The 26,907-nt window shown below is 44.3% G+C and overlaps 1 protein-coding gene across 4 annotated transcripts in view; it reads left to right on the forward strand.

Moving 5' to 3' along the window:
• Window positions 1-26,907, forward strand: part of CDKL2 (cyclin dependent kinase like 2) — a 95,595-nt gene that overhangs the window by 20,185 nt on the left and 48,503 nt on the right. For all 4 annotated transcript variants that reach the window (XM_068233062.1, XM_068233053.1, XM_068233072.1 and 1 more), the window contains one exon: window positions 19,400-19,632. In XM_068233062.1, the coding sequence (XP_068089163.1) occupies window positions 19,465-19,632 (168 nt within the window). In that variant the 5' untranslated portion in view covers window positions 19,400-19,464. The remainder of the gene's footprint in view (window positions 1-19,399; window positions 19,633-26,907) is intronic.

A 26,907-nucleotide genomic window follows, 5' to 3' on the forward strand; every position in this document is an offset into this window, starting at 1 on the left:
TGCCGGTATTCGGAACCAGTTTTATTGGCCCCGGATGAACAGGGATGTAGCAAACTACTGCAGGGCATGTGCCGTCTGTCAGGAGCTGGGAAGGTCCAGGGATTCCCGCGGGGTTCCCTTAGGTCCACAGCCACTCAGCAGGGGAACCCTGCGTGGGCTGGCTGTTGACCTAACCAACCCACTGCCCGTTGTCAGCAGTCCCGGCAGGCACCACGTCCGACTGCAGTGGCGCCAACGCCCTGTCCAGAACGGTCCATGTTGGGTCAACCCTGCGGGTAGCAGACCGCGACCGGTCCAGGGGAACCGAGCCACAGGCTCCAATAGGTTTTCCCGCCGTACCGGCAACTCGAGGCCCGTCAGCCAGGTTAGCGGCGCCGCCACACATCTTGCGGATGAGTGGCTAAGCCACGGACAAGGGGGAGGGCTGTCACGGACGATTGCGGGGACGCAGGCGCGTCCTGGAACCGCCCGTGAAGAAAAGAACGATCGCACTCGATTCCTGCATCGATTGCGCTTCAAATCGATACAATCCGGGTTGAGTGTGTAGGGGCAGCTGCAGTCTTTTCTCAGCAGAGAGAGAGCCCCAGCCTAAATGCTGGTTGGCCCTTTTGATATGCTAATGAGCCTGGGCCCAGAGAGTCCCTGGCTTCAAGCTGTGCTGATGGCCCATCCATCAGGTATAAGGTGACAAACACCATGACAGAACCAATTTAGAGTGAGGAAACTCAGACACTCCGACTCCTTTTCCCAGCAGGGAGCCGACATGTGGCTTGCTGCTGCCAACTTCAAAGAACCTTTGCCTGGGAATGACCTGGTATAAATCCCAGGGGTCTCTCATATTCCATAAACTGCTATATGTATCATATTTTCTGTGTTGCCAGGCTGGCAGACCCTCCAAACTAACAGAGCAGGTAGGGCCCTGCCTGGCGTTGGTTCTGAGAACATTTCAGAACCTTCTGAGGTAAAGACTGCCCGTTAGGCAGTTCAACAGTGCCCTAATGGTACCACAGGGGTCCCACCCCTCATGTTTGGTATCAGACTGCTGGGTACATCGAGGCAGACCTGAAAATATTAGTAAATCTGCCCTGACCTGTACGGTTCTGTGAGATAGAGCCCATATATGGTTAAGGCATGATTTCTGGTCTCCAGGACAAGGGCAGGACTCATCTCATGTTCTAAGGGGGTGTGTGGGCCCGCCCTCACTTCCTCCTACTGAATCAGGGGCATAAGAATGGGAGAGGAGCCAAACTCAGGGTCCTCCACACTGAACCATCTTGCACTCATCAGATGCCAGCTTGAGGATATGCTGGCATCCACCTGGTCTGAACTCTGGACTTTGAAACCAAGGACTTTATGATTCTTCCCACAATAAGGACATCTTTCCAGGAACTAAGTATTTTTCTCCCTTCTTTTATTTTTCATACTGGCTATTACTGTTTTCATAATTGTTGATTTTCATAATTGTCTGTATATATTAATTATTTATATTGCGTGAATAAACGACTTTCCCCAAGTCATTCACTGTTTCGCTACCCTGCTTATCAGCACACACAGAACTGATCCCGGGTCTCTGAAGATACGCTACTGTTTGTTTGTTGTTGGCTAGACAGAATATCGTGTGTTTAACCGTTTTATTCGCAGGATTAGTCAGTCAGTTAGTGGGCCCCACGGTCCCATAGTAACCGCGGTGGTGGCAGTTTACTCTGAACCAGTGGGTGACGTTGTAATCACCCGTGTCTCACAGGCTCCCTTCTGAGTTGTCTGCGGCTAATTCTTAACGGTTCCTGCGCATTGACTGCGACCAGAGTTCGCACGATCTGTGCGCTGGCACCGTTTAGAAGGCTAAGGGCGGTCAGCCACTGAGGGCTCCTGTGACATAAGCTTATTTAAAAAAAAATATTAAAATGTATGACTTTAAATATTTAATGTTGGGTTTGTACAATTTTCATTTACCTGTAGGGCTTCAATAATTAGCAAATCATAACATTCTGTTATCCACAGTGCTCCAACATTGTTAGAAATGAGTTTGTACAAAACTGGTAGAGCAACACCGCAATCAGATGTTGTTGTATGGTTTTCTAATTATTCCCCTACTAGCTTGTGTATGGCGTTGTTTGGAAAGTGTTACAGACAGAGAATTACAGCAAAGTAAACACAGCAACTTCAACCTCTCTATAAAGGCCGGTGAGTTTTAAAGCTCCCCTACCCCCATTGTTAGTTCATATAAGGTTATCATGCCCATTGGTGTAGTACTTGCTTGCACCACATACTGGCTACTAGGGATGGTGATGCCTAGGAGAACTCATGGTGAAGCATGTGATCATTTTGATCAGCTGATAGATTTGTAAGATTCTGATTTGCTGTGACAACTTCCTGGGTTAACACATGATCATGACCAGCAAATCAGAGCCTTACAAATAAAACTGATCACATGCTTCTCCATGAGTTCTCCTCGGCATCACCATCCCTACTGGCTACACTTGTCACCCAGATTCACAGAGGCTTCAAATAACTCAACATTTCAATTGTAAACAGGTTACTTTTATTCCTTAATAAAAATCAGCCCACCCGTTACAAAACGGGCGCTAAGGCTGTGTGGCGAACCCTCTCATCCCCTTCTCTCCCTGCAATGGCCACGCGATGCAGTTGCACAGCCGTGCTCCCCGTCGCGCGCACACTTGCCCGCCTCCTGCTGTTCCAAGTCCGCCCACGTGCCATGCATGAGTGCTAGGCTAAACGTACAAACACAGGGACACACAAGAGGGCGCAGGGACATGGGTTTTATTATATAGGATGCCAGAGGCAGAGATATTCCCTATTTGGCGACACCCAACTGCACAGTTTAAAGAAAAATTTGGACACAGATCTTTAGTAATACATTGACAGCACACTCAGCACAAAGAGAACACTTTGGAGAGGCCCAATGGTTTGAGGACTTACCCCTTTCATTCCTTCCCCTGTACCCTTTGCTGTTCCCAAACTCAAGCTGAAACTCCAGTCAGGGGTATAAGCACACCGTTGGGGAAGCCCTTTGGATGTGTAATAAGATCCAAAGGCATGTATAATGGAAAGTTCCTGCCTAGCCTCTGTTGCAGAACAGATCAAGCGGGTTTGTTTACTGTGTTAGCATATAAGAACTTCTCAAAGAAGTAATTGGTCAGGTCCTTCTTGCTCTTTCAGCCCTGTGGCAACATGTGGCTGTGATTAGTTTATTTAGCTCAAAGTCAGTACAGGGGCCCTATAAGGGTCATCCAATTCAACTTTTCGGTCCAACACTGGAAACAGCTCTTCATTTAGTCTGGCCCTAGCAAGGCAACTATATAGAGATAACAGACTTTACCAAGGGAAGCTGCACTAGTGCAGTATGAAAAATGTAGAAGAGTGGGGTGTCTTGGCACCCTGAGGAAAAAAGACACAGAGACAACGGGAGCCCAAATAGTGCAACATGTTAGTAGCTAATGGATAGTGTATAAAATAAAAAAGAAGCTACTAACAAAAGTGGGTTGCAATACGGGCAACTAATTACTTGAGGCAGGTGACAAGACAAGACAAATAACATTTATATTGTGCTTTTCTCTTGGCGGACACAAAGCACCAGATCTGTAGCCAGCCAACCAACTAGATCACACTCTATAGGCAGTAGCAACATTAGGGAGTCACGAACCCAAGTTGCCCGTGTCAGAGGTAGAATCCTTAACCAGTCCAGTACACTATCCAGCCACTGCATGTCCCAACGGGACTGGATACGGTCGCTCTCTTATGCTGGGCATACATGGCTCGATTTTGCCGCTCAATTCTCCCGCATCGATTCCCCGCTCGATTCCGCAGGTGATTCTCTTATCTTCCACTCGTTTTTCTTATCTTTTTCCATTGTGTTCAATGCAGAATTAAGCGGTGAAATGATCGGGTGGGAGATCAAACATGTCGGAAATGATCTATCAAGCTATCTACCGTATATGGCTCAAAAATGAACTGTGTATTCCCAGCATTAGGTCAAAAACAACTGGTTGTCACATTAGGGCCCCAGGGGTGCAGCTAAGGTTTTTGTGGCCCCAAGCGGACTGTAGCAAGAGGCTCTACGAAAAATGGGTGTGGCTATCCCGCATAAGTGGGCGTGGCCATGACATGTGGGTGGAGCAGGAGGGCGGATTGGGGCGGGGCTGTTTGCGGGGAAAAAATGGATGTTGGGGTGATTGAGGCGCGCGTAGCGCGCCGAAAGATTGGCGCGGCCATGACATTGTATGGGCGAAGCTTAACCGTAGCACAGCAAATATAGCCAACTATGACCATTAAATAATAAATGCAGCAACAGTTACCCCAGACACCAGAAAATAAAAACGCAATTTGGGCCACATTTCAGCAGAAATCAAACGCAATTAGGGCACATTTTCAGCAGAAATCAAACGCAATTAGGGCACATTTTCAGCCGAAATCAAACGCAATTAGGGCACATTTTCAGCAGAAATCAAACGCAATTAGGGCAGAGTTCAGCAGAAATCAAACGCAATTAGGGCCACATTTTCAGCAGATATCAAACGCATTTAGGGCACAGTTCAGCAGAAATCAATCGCAATTAGGGCCACATTTTCAGCAGATATCAAACGCAATTAGGGCACAGTTCAGCAGAAATCAATCGCAATTAGGGCCACATTTTCAGCAGATATCAAACGCATTTAGGGCACAGTTCAGCAGAAATCAATCGCAATTAGGGCCACATTTTCAGCAGATATCAAACGCATTTAGGGCACAGTTCAGCAGAAATCAATCGCAATTAGGGCCACATTTTCAGCAGATATCAAACGCATTTAGGGCACAGTTCAGCAGAAATCAATCGCAATTAGGGCCACATTTTCAGCAGATATCAAACGCATTTAGGGCACAGTTCAGCAGAAATCAATCGCAATTAGGGCCACATTTTCAGCAGATATCAAACGCAATTAGGGCACAGTTCAGCAGAAATCAATCGCAATTAGGGCCACATTTTCAGCAGATATCAAACGCATTTAGGGCACAGTTCAGCAGAAATCAATCGCAATTAGGGCCACATTTTCAGCAGATATCAAACGCATTTAGGGCACAGTTCAGCAGAAATCAATCGCAATTAGGGCCACATTTTCAGCAGATATCAAACGCATTTAGGGCACAGTTCAGCAGAAATCAATCGCAATTAGGGCCACATTTTCAGCAGATATCAAACGCATTTAGGGCACAGTTCAGCAGAAATCAATCGCAATTAGGGCCACATTTTCAGCAGATATCAAACGCATTTAGGGCACAGTTCAGCAGAAATCAATCGCAATTAGGGCCACATTTTCAGCAGATATCAAATGCAATTAGGGCACAGTTCAGCAGAAATCAATCGCAAATTCGCAATTAGGGCTGCGGCTGCAAAAAGAAAAGAATTTACTCACCTGGCAGGCTGGCACTGGCAGAAGTCTTCTCTCCCTGGTCTCCTCTCCCGGCCGGCTTCTCAGGCGCGCAGTTCCCACGGAGCTCCCTTCCTGGCTTCCTCCTCCAATCTCCCGCGCTGATTCATGCAGGGCTACGGGTCGGGAAGATGGCCACCCGAAGCCCTGTACTGGAGACATAGTCTCCAGAGCAGGGCTTCGGCGGCGGCCATCTTCCTGTAGCCCTGCTCTGCTCTGCCAGCCCGGCGGGGCTGCGGGGAAAAAGTGACGTCACGCCGACGTCACGGAGCCGCCGAGGCCCCTAAGATTGTGAGGCCCCAAGCGACCGCTTGGTTCGCTTTATGCCTCGCGGCGCCCCTGTAGGGCCCACCATGTGACCCCAGAGGAAACCCCACAAGCCTCAATGGGATGGAGGTGTAATTCAAGTGGTAAAGAAGCTCCCAGGTAGAGATAAAATGAGGTTAAAATCAAATAAAATGTAGAAAAATTAGGTGGCTTGACAGTCAGATAAGGCAATGAGATTGAGGCACTCAATACTATTGGCTATTGGTACTGCAGCACTTGTATTGGCCTGAGGAAGTGGGCTCAGACCTGTGAAACGCATTGCCCGTGCATAATAAATCTTATTGCCTTATCTGATTATCTTCATTGAGGTAAGCCACCTAATTTTTCTACGTTTTATTTGATTTTAATCTATTTTTATCTTTACCTGGGCGCCTCTTTATCCTTATTGTGTGCAGTGTGAAAAAAGCTTTTTTACATTATGTAAATAGGGCCCTGCATCTCACAGTAATAATGCAGTACCTTTAACTCTATGGGTATGGAGGAGTAGGCATTTTTTATCTGGTTTTCATCTTGTGGGCAAAAATTGCTACCAAAAGCACTCAGCAATTGTGATAGTGATTTGCGCTTTCCAGTGGGTCCCAACATTTAACAGCTGGTTTTTTTTTTTTGGGGGGGGGGGGGGGGGGTTAATTTATTTAAGAAGAGCTGTGAGAATAGCTTTTGGTTTCTTTGCTGCAGTGTGCAGCAGGCTACTGTGTAATCTGCAGGCCACTCACAAAGGGACAAAGTTTGGGTCGGGAGTTGTTACACCAACGTTATGATATGCTAATAAAGGTGTTTTGAAGTAAGTGCAATTGTCCATGTGCCGGTTCCAGTCTATACTAGTCCACGTTGTCTGCAGCGTACTGCACAGTAGTTCTGCGACTGCGCAGTATGCTGTGGACAACGTGGACTTGATTGACAGAGGCGCTTCACGCAGGCGCAGTAAGGACAACCTTGAGGTCGGCCTCTGCACCGGCAGGGACCACGCGTCGGCGGCTGCGAGGGGAGATGCTGTGTGGGACACATGTCGGCTTCAAGGGGCTGGAGGAAGCCCCCAGTAAGTATATCATGGGGCAGCCAAATTTGCTTGATGTTTCCTTTAAGACAAACAGGACACAAAGCATTTGCTATTACCACCTTAACTGGGAATTTTAACACCAAAATTAAAGGTCAGTTTCGGTCAGTGTTCTCCAGGGAGAGATCTGGCATCAGTCACCAATGCCAGGACAGGTTGTGACTTGCATTTTGGTGCCAGGATACTGATATTATTAGTTTAACTCTAGGAATTCCTCATCTAAATACAAAAAAGAGGGACATTTTGTTACCAGTTGCTACATGCAGCTTCCAGCCTGAAGAAATCAAAGTCCTCTATGATGTCCCAGGAAGAGCAGAGCAGTGTAAAAAATAGATATAGTGGTGTTAGTCATTGAACAATATAGTAACAAACATTACAAAATGTTGCAAACTTTCACTTCACTTCTTGAACTTGTAGCTGACGAACACATTTGCCAGGTTTGTTGCATAAAGGCACATGTGAAGCAAAACTGTTCATTTGGGCGCTTGCAAGTGGATGATAAATTGGGCACCGGGCACCTACTATTTAGCCGAGTGGCAGCTGTTACATGGCTGATCAGCTTCTACAGCGAGCCAGTGCAGGAAGATAAAAAAGTTAAACCAGCAGATTGGTCATTTCACCTGCTTACAGGAAATAGGTGGCTGTGAGCATGGTCAAGGCGTGACCATGTGATTGCACATTCGCATTTACTGCTGTGGCATGAAATGACCCTGGTCTGCCAATAAAGCAGTCTTTTTGTCTATGTCTCCATTTAATTCCCTTAAGATGTAAGGATCCGCACCATCTAAAATCAGCAATTTTATTAAGACTTCTTAAAATCCATAGCAGGTATTGGTAAGTGTGTGCCGGGTCACCATGACGCACGGCGTTTCTGAGTATAGCTCTTTCTTCAGATGGTACAAGCAACACACTCTAACATCTACTCGATTAAACCTCCTATATAAAGCAAACTGGAGGACCTGATGGAAAACTGCTAAGGCTTCAACATTTGCATATATGCATATTCATAAATCCTCGTTGTGCAATGCTATCTCCACATGTCATGAATAATACATATATATATAAATATAGATATAACATACAACATCAAAGTGCTCACAAGAGGGGATGAGTGAGCCATGATCATGCGTTAGCACTCAGACCTTTATCTCTAATGTAAACATCAGAGCGTCCCGTCTTTCACTGTGCAACTCTCAATAGCGTGGTGTCAGCCAATCGGCATAAAGCCGACACCACACGCTCATCTCAGACACTCCGCCTCCTTGCCGCCAACCAATCCAATGCGTACCTACAACGTCCGCTTGTGGACTTAGAAGGACGCGTATAGCGGTCCCACCCCCGGAACTCCGCTAGCCAATAAAAATCAGAGCGAAGACGTCCGCTCCAAAACTAAAAGTGTTGCCATAGAAACGGAGCAACCACAACGGAGCGACCAATCACCACATGAGCGACAACGTCCGCTCAAGAGCTAGGCGGCAGTTAAAAAACGGGGGAAGCAGCGCATCACCAGCAGTTTCTGTAAACACATGTCATATGAAAAAGATCTCATCACTCAACTTCCCTACTAAAGACATGTAAATAACATCTTCTAAACATCTTAAGCATTTTAAACTACATTTTAACCAGTATGTCCCGACCGGCCAATTCCGCAATCAAACTACAACCAAAATTCAAATTAATCATAATTTTATATTAGAATCTAGATCGCAAAAACGGCCTGCCAGGACATCCATGCATAATTAGCAAATATCAAATAGCCTCAACATAATCCTCTAGGTCAACATACATGTCAGGTCATACTCTCTATTAAGTCCCTTAGGTTCCAAAGTTTCCAACTTTTTTATCCAATAATTCTCTCTCCTCAATAATTGTTTCAATCTATCACCTCCTCTCCTCAATACAGGGACCCCCTCCAACACTTGAACCCGTAATTGTGACAGACCATGGTTATGGGTAGTGAAATGATGTGAGACAGCTAATTCTAGGTTCTTGTTCCTAATTGTAGATTTATGTGATGCCAATCTATCCTTAAGGGCCTGGGTAGTTTGTCCCACATATCCAATTCCACATGGGCATTTCAATAAGTAAATCACATACCTAGAGTCACAAGTGTAGTGTCCCTTTATCTTAAACTTAGTGCCCCTGTATGGGTGGGTAACCGTGTCTCCTTTCGTAATGTAACTACACAAATGGCAATTAAGGCACGGGTAAGTCCCATGCCTCATGACCTTGGACGATTTTTCTGGTCCTATATCTCCTTTGACAATAATATCCCGCAATGACGGGGCCCTTTTGTATGACATCAGTGGGCGTTCATTAAATTCACGTACATATGGTAGTCCCTCTCTCAAGATCGACCAATGGCCATGAATAATTCTCTCTATTTTTTCTGTCAGAACATTAAATGTTGTAACACAAGGAATTCTATGATTGTAATCACCTTTCATTTTCCTTTGGTGACTAAATGGTCTACTCCTACCACCTCGACTCTTAATCATATTTCTGCCCATTAAGCAATTAATTGGATAACCTCTGGCTAAAAATGTATACCTCATCTCTTCTAAGCGACACTTTCTGATATCAGGATCATTGACTATTCTTTCCACCCTCTTAAACTGGCCTTTCGGAATATTATTCTTAATATGCGGAACATGAAAGCTATGGTAATGTAAAATAGAGTTCTTATCCGTTGGTTTTATAAAAAGATCAGTTTTTAGACATCCTTTTTCTTTAATCACCCATGTATCCAAGAAACTAATCTTCTCACAACTACTCTCAATTGTTAGCCTGATTTCTGGACATGCCCCATGAAGTTGTTCAACGAAACTCTCTAGGCTCGAACGTGGCCCCTCCCACAAACAAAAAATATCATCTATATAACGACGCCAAAGTAAAACATGTTTACAAAAAGTCAAATTAGAAAAAACAAAAGCGTCCTCATAGAGGCCCATAAACAAATTGGCATAGGAAGGGGCCACGTTCGAGCCCATCGCTGTTCCCCTACGCTGCATGTAAAAGGTGTCTCCAAACAGGAAGTAGTTATTTCTTAGTACCAGACACAATAGTTGAATCAAAAATTCTCTCTGTTCCTTATCAAAGTCTGTACAAATTTGTAAATAATGTTCAACTGCCTCCAAACCTCCATCATGGGGTATGGAGGTGTATAGGCTATTCACATCCATCGTGACTAGTAACACATCATCACCTAAGTTCTCAAACTTCGAAATGACAGACAAAAACTGTGAAGTGTCCCTCAGATAAGAGTCCAGGGTCAGTACAATTGGTTTCAAAATCTTATCTAAGAAAATTGCAATGTTAGAAAAGATAGATCCTATACCCGATACTATCGGTCGGCCTGGTGGATTACATAATTTTTTATGAATTTTAGGTAAGGTATATATGATAGGAATCCTAGGATTCTCTACCATTAAAAACCTTTTTAAATCCTTATCTATCAATTGTGCCTCCTCTGCTTTAGCTAACAATTCCTCTATTTTCTTAGTTATCATTCTAGTAGGATCCTCTGTTAGTCTCATATACACCTCCTCATCACTCAGTTGTTGTAGGATCTCCCTTTTATAGGCCTCCGTGTCCATAACGACTACTGCCCCGCCTTTATCAGCTGCTCTAACAACTATTCGATCATTCTTCGCCAGGGAGAAGATAGCCTTTCTTTCGCTCTTTGTCACGTTACTAGAGATGTGTTTGATCCTTTTTGCTTCAAAATCCGCTTGTAGGTTTTGTATGTCCATGGTCACCCCCTTAATATACCTGTCGATAACTGGGTGGCTTGGTGGTTGAAAATTGCTTTTATTTCTCAGGCCCCATTCTTTCAAATTAATACTCCCTGTAGATGTCTGTTGCGCTGTAGAAAAAATGTATCCACCAGAAAAAAAGGTCTTAAGTTTCAAACTCCTAAAAAAACGCCCTAACTCAAGATCTAACTCAAAAAAATCAGGAAAAAAAGTGGGACAAAAGGACAGTCCATAATTTAACACACGATGCTCCGCCTCCGTCAGATTGTATTGCGAGATATTAACCACAAGATCTACTTCCTCTATTTTCGTGCTCTCAATTCCATCCTGGAGTTTCCTCTCTGCTTCTCTTTGTTTACGTTTCTGGAACCTCTTGCCTCCCCTCCGCTTGTGCTGTCCGAGTTTTGTGATTGGTCGTCCGTCCCTAAAAAATCACTTGAAGAGTGGCCTGTAGGTTCACCTGGATTCCTGAATCTAGGATTCTTTCTAAATCTTCTTGATCTATTCGGTTTTGACTGTATAAATGGAGCAATGCCTGGGCTCCTTTGCCACCGATATACATAGCCCGATTCATAATCTTTAACATCACGATGGAATTTTTCTCGTTTTTGTTGTTCTAAATCGAATTCATATTCCTTCAACTTAGCCAGGAGACCACGATAAAATTTCTCAAACTCCTCCTTCTCCATTAACTCGGTCAGATTCTTATACAGAGTCGCAATCTGTGCGTCCAGTACAGGAAGTTCTTTCATAATTCTCTGTACTGTAATAAGTATAGCGTCAAAGGAGGCTTTGTTCCATATTTGTTCCCACGTCATACAAAAGTCCTTACATTTTGGGAACATAGTTGGAGGAATCTGTGCTCTCATACTCCTGGGAATCTTACCATCCTTGTAATATTCGACAAGTGTCTTTGCATGTAAATCCAGGTCCGTATAGCGTTTTTTCAAATATTCCAAATCTCTTTTCATAATAGTTGGATCAGGTGCTTTCAGGAAGTCTTTGCCTGCAACGACTGAAGCCACAATGTCAGCCGCATCTTTCTGTGAGAGGGTAAACGAAATGTTGGATGCTTTGTCGCCCAATTCTTCCATTGTGCTATGTCACTGTACTCAAGTAGTGCATGAAAAGCCCAAATTGTGACAGCACCACTGGAACTCGACGTGCAGCGATCAACCCTGGAGTGCACAGGGTATAGTATCAAATAAGATGTAAGGATCCGCACCATCTAAAATCAGCAATTTTATTAAGACTTCTTAAAATCCATAGCAGGTATTGGTAAGTGTGTGCCGGGTCACCATGACGCACGGCGTTTCTGAGTATAGCTCTTTCTTCAGATGGTACAAGCAACACACTCTAACATCTACTCGATTAAACCTCCTATATAAAGCAAACTGGAGGACCTGATGGAAAACTGCTAAGGCTTCAACATTTGCATATATGCATATTCATAAATCCTCGTTGTGCAATGCTATCTCCACATGTCATGAATAATACATATATATATAAATATAGATATAACATACAACATCAAAGTGCTCACAAGAGGGGATGAGTGAGCCATGATCATGCGTTAGCACTCAGACCTTTATCTCTAATGTAAACATCAGAGCGTCCCGTCTTTCACTGTGCAACTCTCAATAGCGTGGTGTCAGCCAATCGGCATAAAGCCGACACCACACGCTCATCTCAGACACTCCGCCTCCTTGCCGCCAACCAATCCAATGCGTACCTACAACGTCCGCTTGTGGACTTAGAAGGACGCGTATAGCGGTCCCACCCCCGGAACTCCGCTAGCCAATAAAAATCAGAGCGAAGACGTCCGCTCCAAAACTAAAAGTGTTGCCATAGAAACGGAGCAACCACAACGGAGCGACCAATCACCACATGAGCGACAACGTCCGCTCAAGAGCTAGGCGGCAGTTAAAAAACGGGGGAAGCAGCGCATCACCAGCAGTTTCTGTAAACACATGTCATATGAAAAAGATCTCATCACTCAACTTCCCTACTAAAGACATGTAAATAACATCTTCTAAACATCTTAAGCATTTTAAACTACATTTTAACCAGTATGTCCCGACCGGCCAATTCCGCAATCAAACTACAACCAAAATTCAAATTAATCATAATTTTATATTAGAATCTAGATCGCAAAAACGGCCTGCCAGGATCTCAATTGTTAGCCTGATTTCTGGACATGCCCCATGAAGTTGTTCAACGAAACTCTCTCAGGCTAACAATTGAGAGTAGTTGTGAGAAGATTAGTTTCTTGGATACATGGGTGATTAAAGAAAAAGGATGTCTAAAAACTGATCTTTTTATAAAACCAACGGATAAGAACTCTATTTTACATTACCATAGCTTTCATGTTCCGCATATTAAGAATAATATTCCGAAAGGCCAGTTTAAGAGGGTGGAAAGAATAGTCAATGATCCTGATATCAGAAAGTGTCGCTTAGAACAGATGAGGTATAAATTTTTAGCCAGAGGTTATCCAATTAATTGCTTAATGGGCAGAAATATGATTAAGAGTCGAGGTGGTAGGAGTAGACCATTTAGTCACCAAAGGAAAATGAAAGGTGATTACAATCATAGAATTCCTTGTGTTACAACATTTAATGTTCTGACAGAAAAAATAGAGAGAATTATTCATGGCCATTGGTCGATCTTGAGAGAGGGACTACCATATGTACGTGAATTTAATGAACGCCCACTGATGTCATACAAAAGGGCCCCGTCATTGCGGGATATTATTGTCAAAGGAGATATAGGACCAGAAAAATCGTCCAAGGTCATGAGGCATGGGACTTACCCGTGCCTTAATTGCCATTTGTGTAGTTACATTACGAAAGGAGACACGGTTACCCACCCATACAGGGGCACTAAGTTTAAGATAAAGGGACACTACACTTGTGACTCTAGGTATGTGATTTACTTATTGAAATGCCCATGTGGAATTGGATATGTGGGACAAACTACCCAGGCCCTTAAGGATAGATTGGCATCACATAAATCTACAATTAGGAACAAGAACCTAGAATTAGCTGTCTCACATCATTTCACTACCCATAACCATGGTCTGTCACAATTACGGGTTCAAGTGTTGGAGGGGGTCCCTGTATTGAGGAGAGGAGGTGATAGATTGAAACAATTATTGAGGAGAGAGAATTATTGGATAAAAAAGTTGGAAACTTTGGAACCTAAGGGACTTAATAGAGAGTATGACCTGACATGTATGTTGACCTAGAGGATTATGTTGAGGCTATTTGATATTTGCTAATTATGCATGGATGTCCTGGCAGGCCGTTTTTGCGATCTAGATTCTAATATAAAATTATGATTAATTTGAATTTTGGTTGTAGTTTGATTGCGGAATTGGCCGGTCGGGACATATTGGTTAAAATGTAGTTTAAAATGCTTAAAGGGACTCCGAGCTCACGAAAAAAAGAAAAGTTGTACTCACCAGGGGCTTTCTCCAGCCCAGTGCTGGTCGGGAGGTCCCACGCCGGCGTCCTGGCTCCTCTCCTTCTCCCCGCTCCGGTATAGCTGACAGGCCGCAGCCCGGGCGACACTCGGTGGAGTGTCGGGCTGCAGCTTCCGCGTATGACGCGGATTACGTCACACGCCGGCCGCCTCGCGTCATCACGGCGGCCGGCGTGAAAGTACTGCGCATGCGCGCTTTAATCGCGCATGCGCAGTACTTTCACGCCGGCCGCCGTGATGACGCGAGGCGGCCGGCGTGTGACGTAATCCGCGTCATACGCGGAAGCTGCAGCCCGACACTCCACCGAGTGTCGCCCGGGCTGCGGCCTGTCAGCTATACCGGAGCGGGGAGAAGGAGAGGAGCCAGGACGCCGGCGTGGGACCTCCCGACCAGCACTGGGCTGGAGAAAGCCCCTGGTGAGTACAACTTTTCTTTTTTTCGTGAGCTCGGAGTCCCTTTAAGATGTTTAGAAGATGTTATTTACATGTCTTTAGTAGGGAAGTTGAGTGATGAGATCTTTTTCATATGACATGTGTTTACAGAAACTGCTGGTGATGCGCTGCTTCCCCCGTTTTTTAACTGCCGCCTAGCTCTTGAGCGGACGTTGTCGCTCATGTGGTGATTGGTCGCTCCGTTGTGGTTGCTCCGTTTCTATGGCAACACTTTTAGTTTTGGAGCGGACGTCTTCGCTCTGATTTTTATTGGCTAGCGGAGTTCCGGGGGTGGGACCGCTATACGCGTCCTTCTAAGTCCACAAGCGGACGTTGTAGGTACGCATTGGATTGGTTGGCGGCAAGGAGGCGGAGTGTCTGAGATGAGCGTGTGGTGTCGGCTTTATGCCGATTGGCTGACACCACGCTATTGAGAGTTGCACAGTGAAAGACGGGACGCTCTGATGTTTACATTAGAGATAAAGGTCTGAGTGCTAACGCATGATCATGGCTCACTCATCCCCTCTTGTGAGCACTTTGATGTTGTATGTTATATCTATATTTATATATATATGTATTATTCATGACATGTGGAGATAGCATTGCACAACGAGGATTTATGAATATGCATATATGCAAATGTTGAAGCCTTAGCAGTTTTCCATCAGGTCCTCCAGTTTGCTTTATATAGGAGGTTTAATCGAGTAGATGTTAGAGTGTGTTGCTTGTACCATCTGAAGAAAGAGCTATACTCAGAAACGCCGTGCGTCATGGTGACCCGGCACACACTTACCAATACCTGCTATGGATTTTAAGAAGTCTTAATAAAATTGCTGATTTTAGATGGTGCGGATCCTTACATCTTATTTGATACTATACCCTGTGCACTCCAGGGTTGATCGCTGCACGTCGAGTTCCAGTGGTGCTGTCACAATTTGGGCTTTCCATTTAATTCCCTGGCATTTAATGAGAATGCTGACTAGAGTCAGGGTTTGAAGAATAATCAAATGTTTTGTTGCTGATAACATTTAAAGAACAAAAAAGAAGTATACATTACAAATGTTATTCAGTGGTTGCTATGTAGCCGTTATAAAGGGTAAATAATAACGTATGAGAAAAGTTTTATGTGTCTGGCTCATGACAGTACCAGTCACAGGGGGGCTCTAATTAATGCACAGTATGAAGAAATGATGTTCAATGGTGTGGTATTGTGACTTTTTATAGTCAAAAACTGGTTGCATGTGACCACCGACTTGCCAACTTTAGCTTACTCTATTTTTTTATGTGTAGACTCTCTTCTGTTATGTGCTGATAAAAGGAGAGCATTGCTCAGAATTAGTGACAGGCCTGTCTGATAAGCATTGTCCTGTGGTTCAGCATTTGGGGTTAAAATAGAGTGGGGCAATTTTCCAGTAATTTTCATCATAATAAATATAATAAGCCCTCATGAGACGGCCCGTATACTGACAAACAAAAACTGACTAGTAAACAATGGCCACATATTTTCTACACAAATACTCTGTCACACTGTGGCAAAACACAGACTGACGTATAGCTGACTTTTAGTCACCTGACCTGTCATCCTGTATGAAAAATGTTCATCTATAAAACTTAATATGCACGGGTATTGTCCAATATCTTATTGTTAGTAACTTCTGGAGTTTGACACCTTAAAGTGGACCTGAACTCTTGCACAGGACAGAAGGAAAACATAGAGAAATGCACCCTGTATGTAGTTAGAGAGTTTAGCCTGTCTAATTCCTTCTCATTTGTGTCTAATCACAAGTTGCAATTTGATCTCTCCACTTTGTCACATGACTGCCATGGTAGATAAGTTCATTTGAAAGCACAGGATATTAACAATATGTCTGCTTCCATGAAAGCAGGAAGTAGAAACAGTGCAGATTTATTTTAGGATCAGCTGTAATAAAGAAATATTTTTCTTTAAAGATTATTATGCTGTTGCTTATCTTTTAGAGGAGAGAGGAAGTTCTGAGTTTTCCAGGTCCACTTTAACAATATGTCTGCTTCCATTAAAGTAGGTAGTAGAAATACTGCCGATTTATTGTAGGATTTGTATCAGCTGTAGCAAATAAATGTTTTTTTCTTTAAAGGTTATTATGCTGTTGCTTATCTTTTGGAGCAGAGAGGAAGTTCCGAGTTCAGGTCCACTTTAAAGAGAAATTGTAGTGTAGTGTAGTGCTAGTATAATGCAGTAAATGATTGCACCCCAGACAATCTTGAAACCTGTCTGTTTAAACATAGTAGCACTGTACATTATTGTATACAAGATTAAATAGTACTATTACACCCAATAAATATAAATAAATAAATAGTGAATGTAATCATGCAAAAACATGTTTACCAAGATCTGCTGTGAGGTTTACAATTTACCTGAGCACAACACATTGGGGGGAAAGGAGTGGGGTGATTTTTCAAATACAACAGTATATACAGTATTAACTGCAGTCAGGAAAAGATCCCAATTGTAGATCTACTAGTTTAGATCTTAGCCATGAGGGTACATGACCCACAATGGCACATCCAAAGTCCACTGTGTGAGATTGGTCCATCACTACAGACCTTCTTTCTCCAGGTGATGGCTGTCGTCATTCCCATCAGGTAGCTAGTGATGTTGCTTTTTAAACAATTCTTCTTTGTCACAGGAAGAAACGTCAAAGATAAGTGCTTACTATATAAATAATTTTATGTGGGTGGTCCAAATTGAGGATAGATAATGCAACGGCACCAGAAAGAAGCAAAAGTAACAGCAGATCTGGAGAGGATTCGGGTAGGCAGTAGCTGAAAAGAGGAAACTCAGTGGTGAAATGAGGAGTGGTATCTTTGCCCTCACTTTCGCCCATGCTCCCTGCTGCACACCTTGCATTAGAGGGGTGTGAATATTCTGTAGCATGGTATCTAGGAAGAATGGGAATCCTGTGTAAAAGTCAATGGCTTCAATTCATCAAGCATTACCGCATTCGGTAATGCTGAAAACAGCTGACTTAACGAAGCACTTTAGAAAATGTTAATTCATCAAAGCTGTTACCGAATGAGAAGCTGAAATGACACAGCAATGAGATAAATTACCGACATGTGCTCAACAAATGTTAATTCATCAAGGTTCCCACATTCGCTTACACATTCGGTGTTTATCTCAAGCTCTCCCCTGTCGTTACAGGCTTCGAAAGCCTTCTGTGTGAATGTTTTCATGATTAGCAGGAGCAGGCAGCCAATAGAAACAGCCCCTGTTCTCCTGCAAGTGCCGCTGATAGGTCACACAGGCTTCTCCACACAAGCTTTCAGACCCCCCAAGCAGTGAGCAGAGAGAACGGGTCAAAATATATCCCCAGATTCCCTTCGGTGGTGTAACCCTTTCAGGCCCTGTTTGATAATGCAAAGATGCTGGTGGTGAAATCACCAAGCATGGCATTTGTAATGTCTCCAGGAAGTTCATCTACGTTGTGGCAAATAAATAAAATGTTAAGAAAGACTGATCGACAGATTCAGAGCAGCAGAGGCAGTATAAATAACAGTAACTATAACACCTTTACATCTAAAGTGATGTCTGGATGCCTTCTATTGTTATCAGCTTGTAACAACACAGGGACATTCCAAGCTGCTCTGCACCACTCTGCTGTTATCGAACAGCCTTTGATGAATTGAAGCCTAGTAGTTCGGTAACTTAACGAACCTCTACCACACATGGGAAAATATTGATGAATTAGCACAGTGAAGTGTAAAATACCGAATGCGGTATTTTAAGGACTGGGGTTTTGTTATCGAACACCCTTTGATGAATTGAAGCCAATGTTCCCACTCCCCACTGTGGCATGCAAAAAAAAGGGATGACTTGTACATGTGTAAACCATACACACTATCAATAGCATTAACCATATATAAAATGTTGCACATGCCACAGGGCCCTTTATTTTCATAGGTCATACTTCTGCTTTTCCAGTAAGGTGGTGCCACTAACTGTATAACAAGGCGACAACTGTGACAAGGGATGTTAGGTTGGGGGAAGGGGAGGGAGGCATCAAAAAAGTAATTTAAACAATAATAAAAAATACAGAAGAAAGAAAGTAGCAGGACATGAGGAATATAACTAGTGTACACAAGTCATGCATAATTGACACAGCGCTAAGGACCTGAATGTTATTGTGAAACGTGGTTTTAAGTCTTAAGTCAAGAATTTGCCATGAAGATGTTCAATGTGAGTGAAGTTGGACTCAATATTGTCCTTCGCTTTCTAAAAACTATCCACCGCTTTTATGACAAGCTTCATTCTCTGGCTTCTACTATATTCCGCAAACACCTCTCTTCCTTGCCACCCTACAGTTCCATAAAGAGCAGGCATTTCTCTTTGATTTTGTTGGTTACTTTAATCCCTGCATCAGGAGGCAGAAGGTATTCTTATATTAGGTAGAAATAATAAAAAGTATTAAAGTTGAATCTACTTGCTTGTGGATTTGGTAAAGGGAAGTACTCCAGTAAGCTAAACCACGAAGAACGTGCTGTTAGGCTGTAGAGACACAATGAGCTCTTTCTGAGTGCTTTTTTGCGTTTTTTAAAAACTACCGGAAAATGCTCATGAAATCGCTTACAAAACGCTGATTTAAAACACTAGCGATTGCACTAGCGATTTGTGACTTGTAGTGGGTTCCAGGTCTTAATTCATAATGTGGATGTGAATTTGAGATTCAAGAACATTTCTTTTCAGTCTGTGCTTTAGAAAACTCTGCTGGAAGTAAATGATTACTATCAATGGACAAAGATTGTCCCAAGTGGCTGTAAACATGTCACATAAAGCACAAAAGTATTCTTTGGAACAAAGACCACCAGTAACAGTGACAGATTTATATGTATGTTCTGAGGTTTTATTAACCTTGTTCATTAACACATTCATGTGACAACAGGTCATATGAAGAAGTAGAGCTTGGTTGGAATCATTACTGACTGCTGCAAGGACTTTACTGGCACGATGGAGAAATATGAAAATCTGGGTCTGGTGGGAGAAGGCAGCTATGGTATGGTGATGAAATGTCGACACAAAGAAAGTGGCAGGATAGTAGCTATCAAGAAGTTCCTGGAAAGTGAAGATGACAAGATGGTAAAGAAAATCGCAATGAGAGAAATCAAATTACTTAAGGTAAGGCATGACCTTCTTTGTTCATGTGACTTGTAACTCCATGTGTCATCTTTTTCTACATGTTGTCACTTTAAAATGTATGTGCTACAAATCCCTCTCAGACATTCAACATCTTACTTTGTGCAAATAAAATAAATGAATCTGAACCCTACTCTTAGGTACATAAAAGAACATTTGAAAGTATTGTGTGCAAAAATGTTTACGCTCAATGCAGTAACTAGTATACGTTTATACTGCTCTGCTTATTTCTGCTAATTGGCAAATGCAATCATTGCTGACTAGCAACTCTCTGCCTGTTCTCTTCACACTGTACCCCCTCCCTCCTCTCCTGAAGTGACTTAGCTGTTGCCACGGCAATGTGTCTATTCAGCAGAGGAGGGAGGGGATGCAGAGTACAGAGAGTAGGCAGAGAGTTCATCCTGGCCAGTGATGATGACATTTGCCCATTAGCAAAGCAGTATATGTTTTATAAATATGCCTGGCAGATTGTATAAAAAAGAACAAAAGAGCTTCAGTGTTTTCCATGAAATAACATAAAATGCAAGTGTTCCAAAAGTTATGAAAATATTTGCAATATTTGTCTACTAGTTTTATCCAGATAACTAGTACAGGAAAGGTACAACAATATTTCCTCCATCTTGCTGCTGTTGTCTTGGCATGTTGGCAGTAGAGTAAGTGTACATCACTCAACAGTATTCACCCTGCACCTCTGAAAACCCTGTGCCGATGAGCTACTGTGTCTCACTAATGAATTACAGTACTGACAATTGAAAATACAGACAAAAATGCATATATTTCCACTTATGGTAATTAGAAGTCTATGCTAATCTCCGCTATATGATTTTACAGAAACTTGACCTAACACAATGCAAAAAGTAAGGCTTTGATGGAATGTGGTTACATTAATATTCCTTGTCTGCTATCTATTTAAATTAACACCTTTAATACATTTTCCCTTTAGTGCACTTAAAAAACCCCACTTAGTTGTTTCAAGGGGTCTAACATCTGAGTTTTTGCATGGATGAGTGGGATAGACGCAAAAAGTCCCGGAGAAAAATATCGATTTGACGCAAAGCAGCGTTTTAAGGGCAGAAATCACATTGCATGCTAAATTGGAGTCCTAAAGTGCTTTAAAACATCTTGCATGTGTATACATCAATCAGGTAGTGTAATTAGTGTACTGCTTCACACTGACAGACCAAACTCACCGTATAACGCACCGCAAACAGCTGTTTGTGTAGTGACGGCCGTGCTGGACTGGTGCGCACCATGGCCAGAGTGCAGGCCTTAGCGGTTTTCAAGCCGATATGGTCGCCAGGCTGAGGTAGGTCAATGACAGAACAGTGACTGTCCAGCTGATCGAATTTGGTCTGTCCACAATGAAGCAACGACTTTATTATCTTGGGTGTGCCCCCCCCCCCCCCCCGAGACACTCATATAGCTGTCGGTCATTGCTTCATTGTGATACGCAAGCCCCTTCACCGCGGCAAGGTAACGATCACGGAGGGGAATTGACACATGTACATGCCTTTTGTTTTGTTGTCGCAGCTTCAGTGCAGCCAGAAAAATTAGGCAGGCATGTACACGCACCAGAAAAATTATGCCTTAAAAATTCAAGAATCCGCCTGGAGTCCTGGTGGACCCTGTTGGTGGTGGCGGAGAAGGCAGTCAAGCGGTGTGCAGGCAGAGATGCTGTGTGTGGGGACTGACTTAGTCTTCGGGCAGGCCTGAGCGTGCTTTGCAGACCAGGCATCCGTGGTAGGATGGACCCTTGACCCAACGCTGTGTGCCAGAGATGTCACCACTTGCCTTTCAACATCACGGTACAGTTTAGGTATCGCCTTTTTGGAGAAATAATTGCGGCCTGGTATCTTCCACTGCAGTGTGTGGCTTTGCTTTTGTGTGCTGCTTTTCCTCAGGTGGTCATCCCATTGCAGTTTGTGCTTTGTCATCATGTGCTTTCGTAAGGTAGTTGTCCCTACGCGGGTCTTGGTCTTTCCACGGCTTAATTTTTGGTGGCAGAGAGTACAGATGGCATTGCTGTCATCTGAGGCAGACACACAAAAAAATGTCCACACCTCTGAGCCCTGGGGTGATGGCACTTTGGTGGTGGCGGCCGACTGAATGTTAAGTGGGGTGCCAGAATCAGAGCAGGAGGAGGAAGATATGTCACGTTTCCGTGTGGAAGCTAAGAATGAAGAGGTGTTCTGTGTTAACCTCCTTGCCGGTTATCCCGGTTATCAGCTCGGGGTAACCTGCGTAGGAGGATTTCTCAGGCCCCGCTGGGCCGATTTTCAAAATTTCTTTCTTACTGCACGCAGCTAGCGCTTTGCCGCTATCCACTACGCCGCCCCCCCCCCCCCCCCAGACCCCTTGCGCAGCCTGACCAATCAGTGCCAGGCAGCGTTGAGGGGTGGATCGGGATTCCCTCTGATGTCCCGACGTCCACGACGTCGGTGACGTCATCCCGCCCGGTCGCCATGGTGACCGGGAAAGCCCAGCAGGAAATCCCGTTCTGAACGGGATTTCCTGCTTACTCTGATCGCCGCTTGTCATGATTTAAAAAAAAAAATTACAAAAGTGCTGCGCTGCCCCCTTGCCGCCAGAATTGTAACGGCAAGGGGGTTAAATAGTCAACTACGTCCTGACAATATTGGGGGTTGATGGCCTGTGCCTTCTTCTGAACACTGTACTTTGGTTGAGGGCCGCAAGAAATCACGACAGCGCGACCTCGAACAGACCTGCCAGGTGGCCTGCCTCTAGCACTGCCTTTTGTTTTATCCATATTGGGGGGGGGATGAAGTGAAAGGTATGCACTGACTTGACTAATACAATGCACGGTTACATAGGTGCAGTGAACAGGTTGCAGTGACTGCTGGTACAACAATGTGCGGTTACACCGGTGCAGTTAACAGGTATGCACGGACTGGTATATAAAACAGCGTGCGGTCACACAGGTGCAGTGAACAGGTATGCAGTGACTGCTGGTACAACAATGTGCGGTTACACAGGTGCAGTGAACAGGTTGCAGTGACTGGTATTACAAATGTGCAGCTGTCACACACACAGGTACCGTGAACAGGTGCAGCGACTGGTGGTGGTATATAAAACTGCGTGCGCTCACGTAGGTAGGTAGGTGCACTGAACAGTGAACAGGTGCAGTGATTGGGATTACAAATGTGCCGTTGCCTGTCACACACACACACAGGTACCGTGAACAGGTGCAATGACTGGTAGTATTAACAATGCGTGTGCTCACGTAGGTATAGGTAGGTAGGTGCACTGAACAGTGAACAGGTGCATTGATTGGGATAACACACACACACACACACACACACACACACACACACACACACACACAGGTACCCTGAACAGGTGCAATGGCTGGTGGTATTAACAATGCGTGCGCTCACGTAGGTATAGGTAGGTAGGTGCACTGAACAGTGAATAGGTGCAGTGAATGGGATTACAAATGTGCAGCTGGCTGTCACACACACAGGTAGTCACTGAATGTGCTGGACCTGGCAGTGGCACAGTAGGAATTACCAAGGCTGTCTATGCAACACAAGTGTCTGTGGGACACACACACACACAAAAATGAGATCACAAGAACAAAAGTCCGGGAGTTCGCCGGTTCCGTTCGCCGGCGAACCGTTCGGGCCATCTCTATTGCTCAGTAATCAGCATTGCTCTGTATGTAAGAATAAGCGAACAATGAAAAACTGAATGAAAAACTTTTATCACTTAACTTCTATATAAATCACTTAAACTGAAAACATCACAACATATACTCTCTCTCTCTCTCTCTCTCTCTCTCTCTCTCTCTCTCTCTCTCTCTCTCTCTCTCAGACACACACACACACACACACACACACTCTACACTCAAACTTGCACACATTATCATATGTGAAATCTTAACTTACAGGAATGTGACCTTTCCTCCTAATCTTTACAAATGGTGCATTGGTTACCTGATATTGATGTAGTACCCCATTATAACCTATGGAACCTACATAGGGACATATTGCAGAACTGCCCAGTGAGTGCTATGTTTTGCTAACTACAATCAGAGAAAGAACATGTGTGCATCAACCAAGTGAAGTGAACCTGACAAATCTGGCTTTGCAAATGTGGCCTATTGGCTAATCACGAGACATTGCTCATGCAAATAAGCATTTGCTTTCGCATGCCTAAATATGCAGGGTCAAAAACCAAAAACCGCAAAACAATCGCCCTGCGGGAATTAGTTCATGCTATACAGCACTATCCAGGGGCGCCACGAGGAGGCTTCCCATTGCCCCCATACAACCGGGGGGCCGCGGGGGTCCCAGGCACTCTCACCGCCTGGAACCCACACAGCGGCACCCCAGAGGTGGAGGCTGGGGAGTGCAGGCGATCTCCCCAGCGTGGCCAGCGCCGGGAAGAGCCGCCCGCACACACCTCCCAAGATTAAAAACAGGCACTTACCTCAACGTCCATTGCGTTCTGCTATATGCGCATAACCTGGGCGCGACACATAAGGGGCGGACAGGCGCAAATAGCCTGCTCCAGGGCTCTCACCTCCTAAGACAAGCCACTCACTACCTGCCCTCAGAAAAAAGAAATGCAATGCTAATTACAACAGAGAAAGAACATGTGTGCATCAACCAAGTGAACCTGACAAATCCGGCTTTGCAAATTTGGCCTATTGGCTAATCACGAGACATTGCTCATGCAAATAAGCATTTGCTTTCGCATGCCTAAATATGCAGGGTCAAAAACCGCAAAACAATCGCCCTGCGGGAATTAGTTCATGCTATACAGCACTATCCAGGGGCGCCACGAGGAGGCTTCCCATTGCCCCCATACAACCGGGGGGCCGCGGGGGTCCCAGGCACTCTCACCGCCTGGAACCCACACAGCGGCACCCCGGAGATGAGGCTGGGGGGTGCAGGCGATCTCCCCAGCGTGGCCAGCGCCGGGAAGAGCCGCCCGCACACACCTCCCAAGATTAAAAACAGGCACTTACCTCAACGTCCATTGCGTTCTGCTATATGCGCATAACCTGGGCGCGACACATAAGGGGCGGACAGGCGCAAATAGCCTGCTCCAGGGCTCTCACCTCCTAAAACAAGCCACTCACTACCTGCCTTCAGAAAAAAGAAATGCAATGCTAACTACAATCAGAGAAAGAACATGTGTGCATCAACCAAGTGAACCTGACAAATCTGGCTTTGCAAATTTGGCCTATTGGCTAATCACGAGACATTGCTCATGCAAATAAGCATTTGCTTTCGCATGCCTAAATATGCAGGGTCAAAACCAAAAACCGCAAAACAATCGCCCTGCGGGAATTAGTTCATGCTATACAGCACTATCCAGGGGCGCCACGAGGAGGCTTCCCATTGCCCCCATACAACCGGGGGGCCGCGGGGGTCCCAGGCACTCTCACCGCCTGGAACCCACACAGCGGCACCCCGGAGGTGGAGGCTGGGGGGTGCAGGCGATCTCCCCAGCGTGGCCAGCGCCGGGAAGAGCCGCCCGCACACACCTCCCAAGATTAAAAACAGGCACTTACCTCAACGTCCATTGCGTTCTGCTATATGCGCATAACCTGGGCGCTATGTTTTGGTACAATCGTGTGTCAGTTTGCAAAGTTTCATGGGTTTTCCAGTATGAAAGTTCAGCAGTTGCCTATGTGCATGGAAGCATTCTGTTTAAATACTGAACTACGGTAAATACAAGTGGAGTCTCATTTACTTGGTAGAGAAGTAGGTTAGAGGGAAAATACTTCTTATACAGCTCATTCAGTCTACTGTATGGAGTATGTATATTGGATTGCTGGTATACATCCAGGTGTGGTTATGTTGCCATGGGAGTGAAACAACTATGGGACCAACTGCACAACTACAACTCAAAAGAAGGGTTTTGATGGAGTAAATGGAATAGATTTATTAAAGTATTTTTTAGTTCTTTACGGTAATAAAATAAAAAGTGCTGCTGAACAAATTAAGGGTTGATAACCTCATGCAGTGCATATACAGTAAAAAAAAAATTAGAAAATCTAGGAGTGTTATCATTTAGAAAACCAATAAATAATGGTTCAGTTGCTATAGATATCTTCTATAATGCAGTTTCACAATACTACTGGTAGCCATTTCTGTTTAAGGTGCCCAATAACAGTGTGATTTTTAGCTAATGATCTTATTGATCATGCAGATGAAAATAAAAGATTGTATTCATTCAGTCCATAGCATTAAATAATCCAATTTGTGATCATATCTAAATCAGTTACTATCATAGCTATGAAAAATATCTGCCACACCAGTCAACCATCGAGACGACCGTGGCGTGTGAATGGAAAATCACAGAACACCTATAGATGTCTGCGACTGTCCAAAGGTGGCCATACACTACTTGACTTGGCGGTCGATCCTATTCAATTATTCTAATCAAATCGGATGAAAATCTGTGCCGCCAAGAGCATGCCCGATTGACGATGTGCCTAATTTTGAGCCAAAATTGTTCACATGTGTCAATTGCACATGCTGCAAGAAAAGTTCATATACGCTCTGAACCCCCAGGCATCATACCAGTCAGTGCAGGATCAGGCAAGCCAAGCCATAATGAAATAGATATGCACAGAAAGATCCACAGTCCAGACCAGGTTGAAGTAAAAGGCTGATATGTTTATTCGAAAAACTCCACAGACATGCAGTTGATCCTGTGATTTTATTGCATGTCTGTTAATTTTTTCGAATAAACATATCAGCCTTTTACTTCAACCTGGTCTGGACTGCGGATCTTTCTGTGCATATCTGTCAATTGCACATGCTGCAAGATGTTGAGGTCAGTCAGGTACGTGGCGATAACGGCGAGCGATTTCGGGACGAGTGACCTAGTATAGCCTAATGTTGGCTCTCCTTATATAAGGGGAAATCAAAAGAGAAGGAAGCTGTGCACTAGGGGTTGGCCTTAGGCAAAACCTATTAACATATTATAAACGTCACAAACCAACTCTTATGTTATTCTGTTAGACGTTTTATACATTTTGCACCTCATTTCAAGGGTAACTGGTAAAATGTCATAATGGATCTGGAGACATGCGTCTTCAAAAGTGATTGCTTCTTTATTTACCCCCAAATGACAATAGATGGCTAAACACTCAACCCAGTTTGTTAAGTATTGTAGCAGGAAGTCAAAATCAGAATACCCAGATATCATATGTGCATGGGTATGAAAATCCAGCAGAGTTCATACAGATACAGGATTCCACCTGTTTTTTAATGAGCACTG

The sequence above is a fragment of the Hyperolius riggenbachi genome, chromosome 1 (assembly GCF_040937935.1).
Source record: "Hyperolius riggenbachi isolate aHypRig1 chromosome 1, aHypRig1.pri, whole genome shotgun sequence".
NCBI classification, from domain to species: domain Eukaryota; kingdom Metazoa; phylum Chordata; class Amphibia; order Anura; family Hyperoliidae; genus Hyperolius; species Hyperolius riggenbachi.